This window comes from Bos javanicus, chromosome 26 (genome assembly GCF_032452875.1).
Source record: "Bos javanicus breed banteng chromosome 26, ARS-OSU_banteng_1.0, whole genome shotgun sequence".
Taxonomy (NCBI): domain Eukaryota; kingdom Metazoa; phylum Chordata; class Mammalia; order Artiodactyla; family Bovidae; genus Bos; species Bos javanicus.
The window spans coordinates 38,704,821-38,724,610 of NC_083893.1; the positions used below are offsets into that span (position 1 = coordinate 38,704,821).

The 19,790-nt window shown below is 43.2% G+C and overlaps 1 protein-coding gene across 3 annotated transcripts; it reads left to right on the plus strand.

Moving 5' to 3' along the window:
- Nucleotides 1-492: 492 nt before the first annotated feature.
- DENND10 (DENN domain containing 10) lies at nucleotides 493-18,103 on the plus strand. 3 transcript variants are annotated; one of them, XM_061403627.1, is made up of 10 exons: nucleotides 525-635; nucleotides 2,950-3,146; nucleotides 4,532-4,611; nucleotides 7,493-7,641; nucleotides 8,577-8,688; nucleotides 10,621-10,721; nucleotides 12,868-12,975; nucleotides 14,987-15,081; nucleotides 16,559-17,069; nucleotides 17,158-18,103. In XM_061403627.1, the coding sequence occupies exons 1-9, from the start codon at nucleotides 581-583 to the stop codon at nucleotides 16,733-16,735; spliced, it is 1,074 nt and encodes a 357-aa protein (XP_061259611.1). In that variant the 5' UTR covers nucleotides 525-580; the 3' UTR covers nucleotides 16,736-17,069; nucleotides 17,158-18,103. The 3 variants fall into 3 exon arrangements, with proteins under 3 accessions (XP_061259610.1, XP_061259611.1, XP_061259612.1); XM_061403626.1 differs by having other exon boundaries at nucleotides 493-635; nucleotides 16,559-18,103; XM_061403628.1 differs by lacking the exons at nucleotides 525-635; nucleotides 4,532-4,611 and having other exon boundaries at nucleotides 3,056-3,146; nucleotides 16,559-18,103.
- Nucleotides 18,104-19,790: the final 1,687 nt, after the last annotated feature.

A 19,790-nucleotide genomic window follows, 5' to 3' on the forward strand; every position in this document is an offset into this window, starting at 1 on the left:
CCAACCAGTCCATCCTAAAGGAAATCAATCCTGAAAACTCATTGGAAGGACTGATGCTGAAGCTGAAACTCCAATACTTTGGCCACCTGATGCGAGGAACTGACTCATTTGAAAAGACTCTGATGCTAGGAAAGATTGGAGGCGGGAGGAGAAGGGGACGACAGAGGATGAGATGGTTGGATGGCATCACCGGCTCAATGGACATGAGTTTGAGTAAACTCCGGGAGTTGGTGATGGACAGGGAGGCCTGGCGTGCTGCAGTCTATGGGGTCGCAAAGAGTCAGACACGTCTGAGCTACTGAACCGAACTGAACTGAACTGAGGAGGCGGAGGATGAAGATGTGTATTAGAGACAAGACACAGGACTCGAGGGTAAGGCGCCTGGGGCGAAAGTAAGTGGAGAGGCCGGAAGTCCAGGAAAGCGGGGAGGGCGGGGCCTAGAGGAGGGTGGGGGCGGGGCCTGGAGGGTGGGGCCTGCGAGCGGGTGGGGCCCCTGGGTGGGCGGGTCAGGAGGAGAGGCGGGGTCTACGGGCTGGGAGCTAGGATCTGCGCTCTGAGGCGGCGGCGGCTGCGGCGGAAAATGGCTGCTACGGAGGCTGCGGATACTCAGCTGATGCTCGGAGTCGGGCTGATCGGTGAGGACACAGGCACCCTGCCCCTCAGGCCCACACCCAGTTCCGTCTCCGCCTGGGCCCGGGGCGACCCCTGCTCCCGCGGCCCGCAGCACCGCCAGCGGTGGGGAGAGCACGGCCCCCTCCAATTTGGGCCTGGGCTAGGGACTGTGGGCCCGACCTCCTCGGCGCAGGGGCCGGGCTTGCCGTCGGGCCCGTGCGCCGGAGGCCTTGTTTGGGGCTTGCCGGCCTAGGAGGCAGGGCGGGGGGACCCCGGAGACCTCCAGGGTTCTAGGAGGGAAGTCCTCCTGGGTGTTCTGGGCTGCAGACGAGCCTGGACGTGAAGGCTGACCGAGTTGCTCAGGCGAGGCCCCAGTGAGGCCGAGGGCAGCTTGCAGGCCTCACGACTGTGAGGCTGCAGGGCCGGGGTCCCTCTGAGCGATGCAGAGACCGGCGCCACCCCGGCGCCCGGCTGGCCCTGGTCATGTGATCGAGCGGTTTCGGACGCGGTGGCCTGCTGCAGGCCCGGGGTGCTGCGCGTTCTGCATCGATTGTTTCCCGTTTGATTCTCACCTCGGCTCCAGGGGGTCTGGCTAATGTTTGATGCCCACTTCACGGAGCAGATGGAGGCCGAGGGTGTCATTTGTGTAAGAAGGCACACTAGGAAGTGGTGGACCCAGGATGGGGACCCTTGCAGTCTAGCCCCAGAGCCCCACCTCATACCAGGGGAGAATGCCTGCATCCGAAGAGAGAGGTCGTGCATGTAACATGTAGTATCATCATAGTGGGTGGAATCCCAGTTTCTTTTGAGGAAATCAATGTATAAGGAAGTGCGTTAGGATCTTTGGGCTGCTGGAAATGCATGCCCGAGCCTTGTGCGATGGTTTTTGAAGCAGCGTCCATCCTACAGCGACAGTGAGCACGCGGTTGGTTTAGGGGAACGTCTGCCGTTCTCTGCATGCCATTGTCCTTTGAAAAAATATTCTCCAGAGATTTTCACATATGCCTAAACCCTAGTGCACAAACAAGTTCCTTGGGTTTAGCAAAACTGGTGGAAATGTGACAAAATGTTGCTGATTATTTTCACTGTCTCAAAGGAGTGCCTTTATCTGGGAACAGATTCTGTGTTCATTTCTAATGTGATTTTAAAACTGTTTCAAAACAAAACCTAAGTACCTAAGAGATCTTCCACTCTAGTGTACTTGGGCTTCCCTTGTGGCTCAGCTGGCAAAGAATCAGCCCGCAATGCCGGAGACCTGGGTTCAATCCCTGGGTTGGAAAGATCCCCTGGAGAAGGGAAAAGCTACCCACTCCAATATTCTGGCCTGGAGAATTCCATGGACTGTATAGCCCATGGGGTCCCAAAGAGTCACTCACAACTGAGCAAGACTGAGCAATTTTCGTTAAGACTTCTTAGTCCTTGAAGGTACTTTTGAGTTAAGACTGAATTAAACCATGACTTTATCTGGTATCAGCAAAGAAAAAGATGACTTAATGCATTTTCAATTCATTTAAAAAATTTTTCATGTTTACATAAATTTAAAAGGGTTTGGCTTAAAAATAATGGGGGTGAGTGGAACTCCTTCCCCTTATGACTGGAGGAGGACCAGGTGTTGATAATCGCTGAAGCTGAGTGATGGAGGTTCATTTTATCATTCTCTACTTTTTTTTTATACTTGACATTTTCATAGTAAAAGATTTTTTTTTTAAGTATGTAGATGAAAAACTGCATTTTTACTGGTATATGTTCAGTTACTGTTTCTCTAAATTTTAGGCTGTTTTTTGCCTGGAGTTGTTTTTATTAGCAAATTGCTCCTATTTTGTTACTGAGGTATTGACTTTGGTGGTGAAACTTCATGTGTGACTGTTTAACCATTATTATTAAAATTTTAAATATAGACTTCATACTATCAGTGCATAGCATGATATAACAGAGATTTCCCCATTTTCTTAATTTCCAGTTTTCAAACAAACCCTATGTATTTATTAAACATACTTCCAACTAGATCGTAAGGTAAAGTGATTATAAGTTTATGAGAATTTGTATGGGAGGAGACAGGGAAGACCCTACCAAACCGCTAAAGCTACATTTTCATTCATGAATTGTTAGAAAAGCTTCTTACTCAGGTGGCCTAAAATTCAAGATCAGGGGAGCTAGCTAATGGGACCAGGAGAGGTAGGTGAGAACTGGGGGATGGGGGTGGGGATCTCACATGCTCTGGGTTTCTTTGTAAAATGGGGTGTTGAAACTGATTCCACGAAGTGCCTCTAAGTAACCAATCAATTCACTTCCTTGCTGCTGTTTGGCATTCTCACAGTGACCATCTTTCCACCGTAGAAAAGGACACAAATGGAGAAGTTCTGTGGGTGTGGTGTTACCCTTCCACCACAGCTACTTTAAGGAATCTGCTGCTGAGAAAATGCTGCCTTACAGATGAAAACAAACTGCTCCATCCCTTCGTCTTTGGTCAGTACAGAAGAACATGGTTTTATATCACAACAGTTGAAGTTCCAGATTCTTCCATTTTGAAAAAGGTATGACTGTAGGAGGGTCAACAAAATGGAAAAATATTTAAAGTGATGTAAGATTATTCCAATAACCCTTAGCTTTAGACTTCCTCATTCATAATATGTTTTGGGAAAATATTAAATATATGATTTTAGTTGTGAATGTTCTCTTTGACATTTCACTCTCAATCATTATATTGATTGGTGTATATATATATTGTTTGATTGACCTGTGGTTGGTATAGAGAAGCTTTTCCCAGGTTACACTTGGATGGAGTAGAAATGTAGAAAAGTTTTCAAAGCCTTGACTCTGATTAAAAGTGAGAAGAAGTAATTTTCCATAATTAAAAACTATTTTGAAGGATATAATTATCCTGGATAAGAAAACTTTTTTATTGGTTTATGTTTGATAAGGGGATGTTAAGAATAGAGAGGATAACTAAGGAAATTTGTGTGTTCAGTAGACTTCGTATGTGTGTGTCATTTGATATGGACACCATCAAGGTGACAGGCTAAAAGCCAGTAAGTATGTGGGCATTTTGGACTTTCCTAGTCCCGCACAACCAGGAGGTTTTCTCAGAGAAAAGAATATTGGTACGGAGTGGCTGAGCCCCTGGTCGGTTTCCGGGTGAAGACTTCTTTTAGCATTTCGGGGCTATTTCTGTAGTCAGTCACCAGATGGTTTGAAGCATGTTCAGGATACCAGTTTAAATGTAAGGAATTACGTTTAAAGTAACAGGAAGGCAACAATTTAGAAACTGTAAGAGGTTTAAGACAAAACAGAGATTAATAATTAGAAAATGTGAATTGTAAAAAGATACTAATGGAAATAATAGGTATATGATGATCAGAAATTTGTATGTATAGTAATAGAGGCATATAAATAAATGAAGGTTATAACAATGCCCTTTAGCCTATATAACACCCTACAGAGAATTGACTATTTGGGGAACTGTATGATTTTTACTGAAACATATATATGTTGTTTTCCATCCTTCTATTTCATTAATGAAAAATAGTCAGTAAGTGGTAGGTTTGATATAGCATTCCTAATTCTGCTTTGATGAGGATGGGGGTTTTAAATAAAAACTCACATTTCTGATATTTGAAATATTTTTATGTTTTTGAGGAAAAGAATTCTAACTAAAAGGAAATTAAATATATGTATATATAATTTTTATGTGTGCATATATATATACATAAAATATTTTTTATGTGTGTATATATATATTTGTAAATAGTATATACACATAAAAGTATAAAGAGGCAAGTGAGGACTTGTTACTTGTTTTGGTCTTTTCTTTTTAATGCTGGTTTGTCTTATACAAGAGGCTTGTTAGGATGTAGTAATAAAGATTAATTCTATTAAAGTGTCTTTAAAGAGTGTACTTTTTTTTGTTTGTTTTGGACAGGTGACTCATTTTTCTATTGTTCTGACCGCCAAAGATTTTAATCCAGAGAAATATGCCGCCTTCACTAGGATATTGTGTAGGTCTGTATGAAAACTGTATTAAATGCTAATATACAAAAATGAGGATCTTACTCAATAGTCATGTAGCAGATTTCTACATGAGGAAGCATATTTCAGCCTTCTGTTTGGACACTGTTTTATAAAGAGGCATTTTGTCTTACTTCTATGGTACTGCTCCTGTTATCAGGGGAAATGATAGATGGGGGGAGAAAAGGCAGTTTGCACAACTGTTGTAGGTGCTGGGTATTTTGAGTCACTTGCCACTTTTGGTATTTTACTTCCGCTCATTTCCAAGCTGGAACCTTCCTTGGGATGGAAGTGGTAAGCTGGTTCATCTGTGTCAGGCTGTGTGTGGGAGTCATTGGGGAAGGCTAACAGGCATTTTGAATTATGCTTAAGGACAGGAAAATATTTTTAGCTGGAATGCTGAGGAGCTGAGAAACTGATGAACTGGTTAATCATGATTCAAGTGGACTCCTTCAGTTTCGCAACTGTTGAAAAAATTAATCTGAAGTATACTAGTTTACTTTCTTGTCTTGATAAGTGTATCTGGTGAAATTAATGAAATCTCTTATATGTGAGAGACATTATCTTTTTCTTTAAACAAGACTTTTGCAGGGTTTCGGGTTTTGCTTTTTTTTTTCCTTCTAATATTGTCACTAGATAGAATTATAATTCTATCTAGTGACAGTGATAACCTCAGGTTTACATCCAGTATGTAGATTTTTATGGGGGGTGGGATAAGAGGCGTTGTTTTTGTTTTTCACACTATAAGCCTGATAAATGGTTGCATTTTTGCCATTTTTATATACGTATACACACGTACACACAGTCTAAGAATACCATCTCATGATCTAAATGTTACAGTTAGGTTGTATTTTGACAAAATGAAGTTTTACTGTTTTTGCAGTCAGCTGTGATAAGAAAAACTTGTTGCTCTCCATGAGATAAATTCTGGGAGTGTGGCTCACTGTGGAATAGACACATTTGTCTGCAAATAAGGCACTGACACAAAGGGAGATTGTTACTGTTAGGGTCACCATCCAGAAGCCGTGGACTAAAGCCACTGCAGAGGTGTTTGAACAAACGGTGGACTCCATTTCATTTGAGTCAAGGTTAGGTTACTCAACTGAATTCACTGGGAAGTATTCTGGGCCCTCTGGGCCTCCAAAGGCCAGGTAGCTTTAGACCGTACTTCCTGCCCTGGAGGAAGCCCAGAGGGTTTCTCAGCTTGTGCCGTGCTGTGACATTGTCACACTCTGAATTCTCTCCTCCTGTCACAGTTACAACAGGAATGCGGACTCAAGCTGATGCCAGCCACTTCCTCTGCCCGCCCCCTGCTAACACCCTCAAGTGTTTGCCCTGGCACCTGTCCACACCCGCGTGCTCTCTGCACACACACTCAGTCTCCCCACGAACACCTGTACCTCTTTACACACACAGAGATAAACACTTTTTCACTTTCTCTCTTTTATTTTGATTAAGGTATAGCTGATTTACAATGTTGTGTTAGTTAGAAAAGCACTTTTTGATGGCGGGAAGGCGCCCTCTCCCATTTCTGGTGAGAGGGGCCCTTCACGGCATGCTGCACACAGTGGCCGGGGAATCCCCACATGGCGGGGTCCATTCCCTCTGTGGGATCTGGGCCCACTGCCATGACCCCTGTTTATAATTTTAAATTAATTTTTTTAATGAAATTTTATTTTATTTTTAAAATATGTTATCATTTTAATGGTGCCGTTTGGTTTTCTGCTCTGCTTTGGTGGTGGTAATGTAAGCACATAATAAAAAGAAATGCAAATAACACCAAAGGGTGTACAGTGAAGTCTAAGTCCCCTTTTCCCCCAGTTCCCAGTCCCCAGTTCTTCCTCCTGACCCCCTACCCCAGGGCAGCTCCTGGACTTGCCTTCCTTATGTCTTACTGGAGCTGTTTTCTTCATCTGTAAGCCCTGGATGAGTTAATGGGGTTGACTGTTTTCTATATGTGACAGTTCACCATATTCATTATCCTCTGCCTCTTTTTCCCCAGGGTGTGCACAAAAATAATTTAAAAACACTGACAGTTGATGAAATTTAATAAGCAGTTAAATCCCATGCTTTTTTTCACCTAATCTACAATAAATATAGTTTTCAAGTGAACTTGTCTTAAACAGTTATTTTATGTTCATCCCAATTTTGTACCCCTTCAGCTACTAAAATGCCCAAGTAGACCCAGACCTGCTTCTCTAGAAGAATTCACAGTTTCTCACAGGAAGAGATTGCAGGAGAGGGGCCTGATTTCACATGTGAGCTGTAAATGAGCTGGCTTCTTGTCAGCATTTTCTGGACCTTCTTAATTTAATGAATGTATCTAGTGTGTATTTATCACCAGAAATTTAGAGGAGTTTGATTTCTTAATTATCTAAATATAGGTACCTCTGAGAACTCCAATAGTAAATATATGTTCTACAACTAATTGCTGCTTTCTCTGTGGGCAATGCACAAACTCCTTTCTTATGAAAGGAAATCCAGCAATAAAACAGAGTTGTTATGCCCAACGACACCACCTGTGAATGTAAGACATAAAAACAGATAAGGATACAGTATTCTTGAGAACAGTGGGGCCTCAGGAAGTCCTTAGTTCATTCTCCTGCCTAAGGACCTCACCCGGCCTCCGCAGATGTAACAAGAGCTGACTTCACAGAACTGTTGAACGTTTCTCCAGTGGTGGTTTTATTTTTCTAATATATTTTCCAAGTAAATTTATAGAAGCAACCATGTCATGAAAAGATGCAGGCATTCAGAAGTGTGTTAGCAAGTTGGCTCAGGTTCTTTAGAACGTACCCATGCCTGGCCTTGGTACGTTACTCCAGGTGGTCCATGCTAACTAGAAGCACGCTTGCTTTTTTGTCCTTTCTCACAGAATGTACCTGAAGCATGGGAGTCCAGTTAAGATGATGGAGAGTTACATCGCAGTTCTCACGAAGGGGATATGCCAGAGTGAAGAAAATGGCTCTTTCCTTAGCAAGGACTTTGATGCCCGAAAGGCATACCTTGCGGGTTCCATCAAAGGTAAAAAAAAAAAAAAAAAAAGATGCAAAAAAGAAACAAAAACCCATCCCAACAACAACAAAACCCCAGGCCAAGGACAGTCTCGCATTAGAGTGTTATTTCCTCTTTCCACATGTTTTCATCTACATGATATTCGTTTCCTGTGCGGGAAGGTAGTTCTCCATTTCCTTATGTGGTTAGAACTCTGTCAGGAAAGCAGACTTGTGTGGTGTTTCTTTCCATGTGATTCCAACTGTCTATAGAGAGTTCTTTTCATCTGTATGCTGAAGTTCGCAGGTCGAAGTCTCCACTGACTTCCGTCGTTTTCCTTTCCTTAGATCTTAGCAGTGACCTCTTCCTCCTGGGGAGCTGAAGCCCCTGCCCCAGTTCCCAGTCTAACTCCCTGCCTCTCCTCGCTGGAAGGTCCAGCCTAGAGCTGAGCCGACAGTTTGTATCCTTAAACAAGGAAAGAAAGAGGATTCCGCGGCTGATGCTGGCCTTCATTCTCATCCCTGATCCCACTGTTTCTTATGGTTTCTAAGCATCCCTGTTGAGGTATTAGGTGTTTGTCCAGCTGTCTCTCACAAGGACTTGTGCAGTGATGAGTATGTAGGTTTGGGGGATCAGTGAACCTTTTTTCTTAAGCTTTGACGACCCCAAAGATGGTGATTCCCTTCATATAATTCCCCTTTCTTGTGAATCTGGCTTCACCTCTGCACCCAGCATCCAGTCCCTTGTGGGAGTGGGTGTAGCTACCGTAACACCCACCCTGGGAGCAGATGTATGGGGTGACATGACCATCCACCAACTAAGGTGCTTCTGTACTTACGACATTTACTGAAATTTATTCTCTGTTTTGAAAATAATTATGCATTCGTGTGATAAGAATTATTTCTGATAAAAACTTGATTTCCTTATATAATGTTTAATGCACTCACAATTTTTTTTGTTTTAAGACATTGTATCTCAGTTTGGAATGGAAACTGTTATCTTACACACAGCACTGATGCTAAAGAAAAGAATTGTTGTCTATCACCCCAAAATAGAAGCTGTCCAGGAGTTTACCAGGTATGATCTCTTATCATTAAAAAGTGTCAACTTTGTTGGCAGCCACTTTGGGGTCCTCTGTGTCCCTGTTGGTTTTCATGTTGGAATAAATAAGATATGTTAGTTTAGGGGTGAAATGCCACTTTGGTTTAGATTTTGTATTCAAGGTCACTGAGTTTGAACAGATTCTTCTTTAAATTTTGAAATATGAACTAATATTTTGGAGCAGGAAGTTTGCAGACATTCCCTTGCCAGATAGTAGATATCAGCCTTGTAGCCATATGCTTTCTGTCCCAATTACTCAACTGCCATGGGTTGCATAAAAACAGCCATGGACAGCCCATGCATAAATGAATGAGCATGACTGTGTTCTGGTAAAACCTTACGTGCAAAGGAGGGCAGCACACTCATGGGCCATAGTTGCCTGACCCCTGTTTTTGGCAAGTTGTTCTTCCATTCAGTTTTATCCCAGACTCTTATTTATATAGTAAATATAGATTTGTTTTGTTTTCTTTGCCAAATCTAACTTAGATTTATTCTTAGATTCTTTTGTAAAAGCAGAGGAGCTAGCATTTATGCTACTCACTGTATGTGAGGCATTGTGTAAGTCACTTGGATGCATTAGACTTACTCACGAGAAGAACCCTGGGAGGAAGTGTGACTGCCCTGTTTATAGATAAGCAGATCGAGGCTAAGTGGTTAGATACTGAGAAGAAAAAAGGCTTGCTAGGCAGAAAGACCTGGGGTAAAGTCCTGGGAGACAACTTCTTAGCCTTGTGACCACGTAAAGGATATGTAATGTTTCTACACCTCAGTTTCTTTATCTGTGAAATGAAGCTGGTAATACCCGCCTCATAAGCTTGGTTTCAGGACTGGAAATAATTTGTGTAACATGCTCAGCACGTGCCTTGCACATAGTGTGCACTCTAGAAGTGATTACGGTTGTAAGGATGGTGCTTGCCTCAGGTCACAGTAATGGGACCAGAATTGTCATCCTGCTCTCACTCCCCAAGTCTGTGTTTTTCCACCCATTTGCCCTCTTCCTCTACATTTATGCTTCTGAAACCTGAGTGTCCTCAGTTTCTGAGATGTCTAGTGGGCCACCAGAGGGTTCACAAAACCACAGGCGCATCAACGCATACTTCTTCCTGAACGAAGTAGCTGTCTCACTGGAAGTTTTTTAAGAAAACGTATTTTCGTATAAAAACAAACACAAAGTAGTTTGCAAGTTTGGCTGGAATTTTAAATATGAAATGGGAGGCTTCAAAAAAATTTCTTGCTTGTAGGGCCCACTTTGGATCTTACCCCCAGACCGCTTCTGTGGCAGCCTGCAGAGTGGGGCATTGGGAAGAGCACTTTATTATTGTTGTTATTGTTTTGGCTGCCCTGTGAGGCGTGTGGGATACTCCCTGAGCAGGGATGGAACACGCACCCCCTGCAGTGGAAGACAGTCTTAACCACTGGACCATGGGGGAACACTTTAAAAGCATCATTCCCCAACTATGGAGATCTTTTGAAACTAATACCTTCAGTTTTTTGTAGCTTATCTGACCCAAAAAGTTGTGTTTAAAACACTTGGGCTTCCCTGGTGGTTCAGTGGTAAAGAATCCACATGCCAATACAGGATACTCGGGAATTGGATCCCTGGGTCAAGAAGATCCCCTGGAGAAGGAAACGGCAACAGTCCAGTTTTCTTGCCTGGGAAATCCCATGGACAGAGTAGCCTAGCGGGCTACAGTCCACGGGGTCACAAAGAGTCGGACACGACTGAGCAACTAAACAACAGCAAAACGCTGCATTAATTTACTCTGAAGCCTCGAGGTGTTGGCACAGTGAGCGTTTGTTCTTCTGCATCCGGAAGCCAGTTTCCTCCCGCAGAAGAGGAGGGAACAGGATGGGCGGAGTCTCAGGGGTGGGCTGGCAGCCATCTGTGTTCTCACTTTGACTCCCCAGGACTCTGCCTGCCCTGGTATGGCATCGGCAGGACTGGACCATACTTCACTCCTACGTGCACCTGGATGCCGATGAGCTGGAAGCCCTACAGATGTGCCCAGGTAGGCAGCAGGCTCCCAGGGGAGGAGAAGCTCGGCTTTAACCAGGGTTGTTGTTTGTTTGCAGGGGGATTTTGTTTTGTTTTAATTTTAGAGCATTCCTAAGGGGAATGTTGGGCTTTCCTGGTAGCTCAGTTGGTAAAAATCTGCCTGCAGCGTGGGAGACCTGGGTTCAATCCCTGGGTTGGGAAGATTCCCTGGAGGAAGGCATGGCAACCCACTCCAGTATTCTGGCCTGGAGAATCCCCATGGACCAAGGAGCCTGGCGGGCTGCACTCCATGGGGTTGCAAAGAGTTGGACGTGACTGAGCAACTAAGCACAACAAGAGGAATGTTGATTATTTATTATTTCTTTGGTAAATGCAGCCAGTTGTTTTTTCCCTTAAAAAGTTTTTTTAATTAAAAAAATTTGTACACCTGAAACTAATAAAACATTGTAAATCAACTATAATAAAAATTATAAAATTTTAAAAAATTGTGATAAAATACACAAAATCATCTAAAAGTTAGCACCGTTTTCATTTTCCTTTTTATGAAGTGGGGCATGTTTCAAGACTTGTGGGGTCTTAGTTCTCTGAGCAGGGATTGAACCTATACCCCCTGCAGTAGAAGCATAGACTTAGCCACTGGACTGCCAGGGAAGTCTTCCTCATGGTATCTTTTGATGAATAGAAATCTTAATGTGTTGGGATGTTTTTAGACTTATGATTTTATCTTTTATATTTTGTTTAAGAAAATTTCTATCCCAATGGCAGAAAGATGTTCTCCTATATTTTCTTATAAAACTTTATAAAGTTTTTTCTTTCCCATTTAAGTCTTTAATCTACCTGGAATTACTGTTTTTGTAGGTAGGGTGTGAGTTTCACTATTTCAGTTTTTTCCATCTGGATAGCAACTTGGCTCAGGAACACTGAATAGTGTCCTCTCTCTCCAGGAATCTGCAGTATCATTTTTTTTATATTTTATATATGATTTTATATATCATAGAAATCATGGTTTTATGAATCATATTTGATACATGATTTTGGTCATCATATATATCACATTTTCTTAAACCTGAGGGAATCTTTGTCTGGGTGCTCTGTGGTAGGTTTTTTCTTTTGTTACTGCCATTGTTTTTTAAATGTCCTCACTTGGTAAAGTAAAATTGGTCCAAAAAACAATTTCTTTTAATTGTATTGCTCTGTGAAATCTAAAGTCAAGGAACCTTTGTTTTAACACCAGTTCAAAAAGTCTGCTAATTCTTATTTATTTATTTATTTTTGGCTGTACTGGATCTTCGCTGCTGCACCCAGGCTTTCTCTAGTTGCAGCGAGTGGGGTTCACTCTCCAGCTGCGGTGCGCAGGCTTCTCATTGCGGCGGCTTCTCTTGTTGCGGCTCATGGGCTCTAGGGCACACAGGCTTCAGTTGTTGCAGCCCATGGGCTTAGTTGTCCCATGGCATGTGGAATCTTCCTGGAGTGGGGTCAAACCCGTGTCCCTTGCATTGGCAGGTGGATTCCTAACCACTGGACCACCAGGGAAGTCCAGTCTGCTGATTCTTGAGTTGCTTTGATTCCTCTAGTGTTTATTGTATCTGATCTAAAGTTGGTGACGATGATGCTATTTCCTCCATGCTATCCCTGAGGAACCTGAGTGTTTGGTTGTGACTTCTTGGCGATAGAGACCTGGGAGGGGACAGTGGTCAAGAGAATCCTTGCTATACACTGTTTTCTCTATCATTCTCTTTTAAAGATTTTATTTTTTATTTGGCCGCACAGATAAAGACTTGTGGGATCTTAGTTCTCCAACCAAGGATTGAACCCGGGACCCAGCAGTGAAAGCACCGAGTCCTAACCACTGGGCCACCAAGGAATTCCCTCTGTCATTCCTGACCCAAATAGCAACAACTAAAAAGCCGATTCTTTATTTCAGCCTTCTTCCTTGACGTAAAATCTAATTTGGGGACATTCTGAGGGGTTTGTGAGTTTCTTCAGACAGTTAGCAATAATGTCACCTTGAGAAATACCACGGATACAGCTTAAATGCCCTGGATAAGTAACGCAGAGAAGAAAAGCAGCTGATGAGCTCTTAGACTCACTCCCGTTTTGGCATGTTCACAGTGTGATTTCCTCCTTCTCCAGTAATGCTGATCCTCCCTGTAACACAGGTTACATCGCTGGATTTGTGGACTTGGACGTGAGCAATAGATCAGACCTGTACGATGTGTTTGTGAATCTGGCAGACAGTGAGATCACCATCGCCCCGCTAGCAAAAGGTTAGTTCTCTGTTCTCTGTTGTTGACACCAGATATAAGCCAAGCAGTTGTATTTTTTTAGGCTGATTCTCATTATTTAAATACTAAGTACTCACCTGTTGTGCTGGATGGATTTTTCTGTGTCTAGAACACAGCACTCATTCTAGTAGACCTAACGGTTAAGGGTACGTATGAGTGCTTATGCTGTATGGCATATGTATATTAGTAAGGTCAATGGTCTATTCATCTTGTTTCTCCACTTTTCTGTTTAAACAAAGTGTATTTGATATCTATTGCTGCATAACAGATTACTGCTAAACTTTGTGATTTAAAACACCAAATACTGATTATCTCAAAGTTTTGGTGGGCAAGAATTTAGGAGGGACTTAGCTAGGAGGTTCTGGCTCAGGGTCTCTCATGAGGTTTTAATCAAGATATTGCCAGGGCTGCAGTCAAATGAAAGCTCAGCTGGAGTGAAGAGGACCCCTTTCCAAGCTTGCTCACACGGCTGTGGACAGGCGGCCTCACCACAGGGGCCTTTCCCTAGCACAGCTTGAGTGTTCTCAGCACGTGACTGTTGGTCACCCCAACAGTAATTCAAGACAGAGGGGCCACGATGTCTTGTGCAACCTAGTCTGGGAAGTCACATACCGTCACTTCCTCCGTATTCTATTTGTTAAAGCAGGTCATTAAGGGAAAAGAATTTACCTCATGTCCACCTCATGAAGGACAAAGTGTCAAAGAGTGTACAGACATCTGTCACTACACAAGGGTTGAATGTGACTCCTGTGTGGAAAATCTTTTTGAACAATGTCTCAGTAAACACCAGGGAATGAATATTCTTGGAGGCTAAAGACCCAGGACATTGTGAAGTTTTGGTTTTAGGTGAGAATTACCTGTAACAGCTTTTGTGTTGTCATTTTCTCTTTCTAAAATTGGGAGCAGCTGAATGCTAGCCAGTGAGGGATATTTGTTAGCTGGGTTCTGATTATGTGAGGTTTTATCTAGCAACCTCCAATTAATAGAACTAAAACTTGTTTTCTCTTAATTCACTTGGAAATTACAAACATAATACATATTCATGGTGAAAAATTCAAAATACAGTATCAGGTTTTTAGGAGATGTTGCCTTTTATAAAGCTGGAGTGGTAGAAATCTAGCTGTGGCCAGGGCCACTGAAACTGCTGAAGCGTTAGGACCAGGCAGAAACTGCCGCTCCCTGCTGTCCCCTGATGTCCTGAGTCAATAAAATGGGCTTGTCCCCGTGGAGCCTGTCCCTCTTGAGTGTTAAACCGAAATCTCTGTTAACCTTCTTGCTGCAGAAAATAGCAATGTAGATACTGGGTTGGCCAAAAAGTTCATTACCGAAAAACCTGAATGAACTTTTTGGTCAGCCCGTAATTACTGTAACTTAGGTTGCTGCCGTGGCTCATTCCTAAGGGCCTTTACACCGTGATTGTTGAGATGCTTCTGCAGAACTGACAGGAAGCACGGCTTTCACAGTATTCCTGCCAGAAAGATAAACATGAATTCCCAACTGTGAAGACGGGGACAGGAAAGTCAGGCTCTTGGCTTACAACCTACACACAGTCAGTTTTCATTAGGTTTTTGTCTAGAAAGAAAAAATTGTTATCAGAATTTTGGTTTGGCGTTGGTGTATTTTTACTTTGGACATGAAGTATATAAATCATGATTATGCCTTACCTCCTGTTGTGTCGTCGTATTTGTGTGAGGTCAGTTCAGTTCAGTCGCTCAGTCGTATCCGACTGTTTGCGACCCCGTAGACTGTAGCACACCAGGCCTCCCTGTTCAACACCAACTCCCGGAGCCTACTCAAACTCAATGTCCATTGAGTCAGTGATGCCATCCAACCATCTCATCTGTGTGTAGTAACAGGATGGAGATGTGGGGGCTTGTCAATTGTTTTTTCAGAATCCCCTCTGTATAGTCATTTGGGTTGTCATGTAGATGATTATTTTTCATTTTGTAAATGTCTAAACATTCACATAACATATTCTTCTTGATCTCACCAGAGGCCATGACAATGGGCAAACTGCATAAAGAAATTGGTCAGTTAATTGTCCAGTCGGCAGAAGATCCAGAGAAGTCAGACAGCCAAGTTATACAGGTAATGCTTTCATCTTCCCACCAACAGGGTCCCAAAAAGGCATCTTTGGGCAGCGGCAAGTTATCTGCTGTCCACGTGACCAGAGTGAAGTGACTGGAGGGGCCCCTGGGCAGCTGCTCAGATGAGGTCTTCAGGATAGACCCGATGAAGATGAGCCAGTTAGTCACCAGGCTCCACGGGGAGACGGATACAGGGGGCTGGTGCCCAAATCAAGCAGTTGTTGTGAAAGCTATAACCACTGAGTGGTGAGAGGGGCCACAGGTTTGGTGGGCACTTGCCAGCAACGCCATTCTCTTCAGTGCTGGTGGCCCATCCAGCTGTGGCTGGGAGGGGTGGGTGGGTTTTGTCCTGAGAACCCAGATTCTTGAGACTGTCCTACTGGACAGATGGTCATTACCCACCCATTCCACCATCAACATTAGAGTGAAAACAGTGTTGGTGAAATGTATAAATTTGAGTTTTGAATTACAGTGTTTTTCATGGACTAAAAGTGATCCATAGATGGTTCACTATAACGTATGATGTAGTGCCTGGTATGTATTCTGAATTCAAAAATATCCAAATAAATTAATGATGTCACCAAACCAGGAAAGAGACATGACTTTAATGCGAGCCCTGCTGAGTCCTCAGCCACCCAAAGGGAATGTCAGTCTGTGAAGGGGAAGGAAAGCCTGTGTGGCTGGTGCTGGGCTGCTCATCCCAGGCAGGAGGGGACTCTGGGAAGAGATTTGTTCTAAAAACAATAGCAGATTCCTCAAAGAGCCAAACACAGCATTAATAGAGATTTGGTAATTCTATATTAAAAACTGAAAACAGGAACTCAAATAGATATTTATGTACCCATGTCCATAGCAGCATTATTCACAATGGCCAAAAGGTGAAAACAGCCTAGATGTTCCTCAGCAGACGGATGGGTCAACAACATGTAGTGTGCACATATGGTGGGATGTTAGCCTTAGAATGAAGCGCTGACGTGTGCTACAGCATGCATGAGCCTTGAAAACATTATGCTGAGTGAAATACGCCAGTCACAGAAGGACAGATGTTTTGATTCCACTAGTACCTATTAATAGAATAGGCAAGTTCATAGAGGCAGAAAGTACAATGGTGATTGCCAGGGTCTAGAGGAGCGGGTGGGGGGTTACTGTTTAATGTGTACAGAGTTTTGGTTTAGGATGATGAAAAAGTTCTGGGAATGGGTAGTGGTGATGGCTGCACAACATGACCAAAGTACTTAAACGCTACTGAGTTGTGCACTTCAAAAAAAAAAAGGTTAAAATATTCCCCCCACCCTGACCACTGCTGCTGTGCAAAGTTAGCCGTGCCATATATTTTTTGTTGTTTTAAATTGGTTTCATTTTTTATACTTTACAAATAAAATAAGTCTGATAAACTTAAAAAATAGCAGGAAAATTTCTGGAGAGCTATTCAAATTTTTGGACACTAGCGTATTATATATTTTCCTATTCTATTAAAGGATATCTCCCTAAAAACAAAAGAAATCTTCACCAACCTGGCTCCATTTTCAGAAGTTTCAGATGATGGAGAAAAGCGAGTGCTCAATTATGAGGCACTAAAGCAAAGACGATTTCCACCAGCCACAGAAAACTTCCTCTACCATCTAGCAGCTGCGGAGCAAATGCTGAAAATCTGACGGTGGGACAGAATGTGTCACGGATGACTGATGTAAAGCCCTGGCACCATGACTCTCCATTCACTATGTAAAATACTGGAAATGACCAAGAAAATGTTACACTTTTAATGTTTTATTTGAAAGCATTGTAATTTGACCTGAAAAAGCACTGAAACACACATGAAAACACTTCTGATTTCCTCCTGATTAATTTCATGCCTACTCTCAATGTTTACAAAGTGCTGTAACCACCTATCTGGGTAACTTTATAAAAGCCCGTCATCCCGGGGTAAGAGCAGAGCAGCTCTGTCAAGTTCTCCTGCAAATCGCAGCAAATCTGAAGGCCTTCATTATTGTAAGTTCCAGTTTATCTCATTGTGTAACCACAAACTAACGGTTTATTTTCGGAAAGCTGCCTGAAATTTTGCTTTGAATTCTTCTAGGAAGAACTTTAATTCCTCATGAGGAACTCTACTTTCTGAGCCAAACTACTAAGTTCTCTGCAGAACCGTCTAGAAGATCATTCAAAAGACCCTGCAGTTGCACTTTCTTGTAAAAGAAATTTTTTTCTTAGCCTTTGAATATTTTGCCTATATTACAAGGGTTTTGCCTAGATTTTATACTTGAGTAGACAACTTTAATAATCCATATTTATACTGTCTCAGAGGTAAGCATTTGGCAAATTTAAGCCATGAGTACTCTTTAATTAACCTAGTTGCTAGCAATATTCTTTTGAAAAAAGAGGCCAGTCCTTATGTAGTAGCATAAGAGAAGAAGCCCATTTTGAATATAAATGTCTGTCTGACTGAAAGCAACCTTATATAATTGGTGAGGGAGTATGAGAATTAACTTGTCGTAAAGGCCAAAACCAGAGAATGTCTTCAAACGACGTCAGTAAAAATAATTTGGCCACATATGAAGGTATCCATTCTCATTTAGTTAGGTACCTTTTTCATAATTGGAGACCTAAAAATTGCAAAGTAAGCATGGGGGTCTAAATTACGTTTTGTTATATGTATTCATATTAATTATGACAGGTTATTTTTTTCACTTAGTACTCTTGTCCTCAGAAATCTTAACCAGAAAAATGTTTGCAGAAAAACTTGTCTGTATTGGATCTTTCATTTATCCTGGGTGGTAGACATTTGTTAAGGAAAAAAATTTTAAAACAGTCCCTTTTTGGTTGGTGTCAGGGGAGGATTTGAAGTGAAGTGATGTTTACTGGGGCAAACAATTGAAAATTAAATCTGCACTTTATGAAAATGAATACTAACGTCTTTTTCACCCTCTTTTTTTTTTTTATATATTACTGTATTAGCTCATGATCAAAGTTGTTGAAATGACAAATTTATGATACAGAAATAAAGTGAAATATTTTGATATTCAGCACTTTTAGGCATAAATTGTGCCCTTTCTCCACACTCCAACCAAACAAAAGTAAAAACCCTCTCTGTCAAATGTGGACCCCCTGGGGATTATCCGAAGACCTATTTGAGTGTTCAAGCAGTCTGGCTCCTTCCACCCCTGCCTTGGCCCTTCTTTCCTTACCCGGTCCTCCTCCACGCCCCCTTCCTGGAGCTGACTGTAAGGTCCAAGTGTCATCTTTGAAAAGATGTCCTCACATTACTGCTGTATCCTCGATCAGTGGCTAAATCTTCCCTTGGAGCCTTTGCACATTTGTCATTTTGTTTAGTAGGAACTTGTGGCTACATGGAGCTGACTGGTGGATCATTTTGACTGGTTTTGTCCTTCTAGGCTGTGGTGAAACACCTTTTACCAAATTTGGAGATAACTGTCATTGTGGCCCAGGGAAAACTGAAAGCCACAGGTGCATTGTTTCTTTTTTAAGATTTATTTTTTTGGCTGTGGTGAGTCTTCATTACTGCATGCAGGCTTTCTCTAGTTGCGGTGAGCGGTGGCCACTCTTCATTGTAGCGTGAGGGCTTCTCACTGCGGTGACTTCTGTGGAGCGTGGGCTTGTAGGGCTCACGGGCTTCAGTAGTTTCGGCTTCCAGGATCCAGAGCACAGGCTCTAGTTGTACAGCACGGGCTTAGTTGCTTCACAGCCTGTGGGATCTTCCCAGACCAGAGATCAAACCGGTGTCCCTAGCATTGCAAGGCAGATTCTTAACCACTGGACCCCCAGGGAAGCCCCACAGGTGTGTTCAGAGAGGACTTGCGGCAGGGTGTGTGAGAAACATCCTCCATCTGGTACACAAGCATGGTGCCTGCTCTACACTGTGCTCTGTGTATCGCATCCCGGGGCTTCCTTGATGCCCACAACAATGTTCTTACTCTCAAGATGCACCATCTGTGGGGGCATAGGGTCAGCAAACAGGCCATGGCATGGCCGTGTGGCAAGTGCTAGGCGAGACATGAGCGCTATGGGAGCACATTGGAGGGGCACCTAATTCAGTCTTGCGAATCCTGGAAGGCTCCCTGGAGGAAAGTGATTAGCATCCAAGTCAGACCTGAAGCCCAGGGAGAGGTTAACCTGGAACAGAGGGAACAGCGTGTGGGAAGGCTCAGAGACACTGATGGATGTCAGTACGGAGTGTGGCAAGAGAGGAATAAAGTCTTCTACCTGCTGTGGCAAGGAATTTGGACTTGATCCTGGTGTACTGGGAGGCCATTTAAGGCTTTTAAGCAGGTGTGGTTTAGAAGAGCAGGCTAGAAATGGATTGATGAGCAATACCAGCAGGGGATGCTGTTGGACTGAGCCATGGTGGTGGCAGACAGAGGGGTGAGTTCTAGCGGCTTAACACTATCTATCCGGCTGCTGAGTCTACTGAATGGGGTGGGGGGAGGAGGGGAGTAGGGGGTGATGCCAGTGGTCCTAAGCTGGTAAGTGGCAGTGCCGTTTCCTGAGACTGGGAGGGAAAGATGCTCCCAAATGTATGTCCGGATGGCAGAGTGCAGGGGACAGTGGATGTGGGCCTGTTGCTCAGGGGAGAGCCAGCCTCATGACAGGCCTGCCCAGTGGGCAGTGGCCGTGTCAACAGCACTGGGGGGCACAGATGACAGCAGCCTCAGCAGTCAAAGGTGGGGTGGAAAGACTGAGGGCAGAAAACTCTTT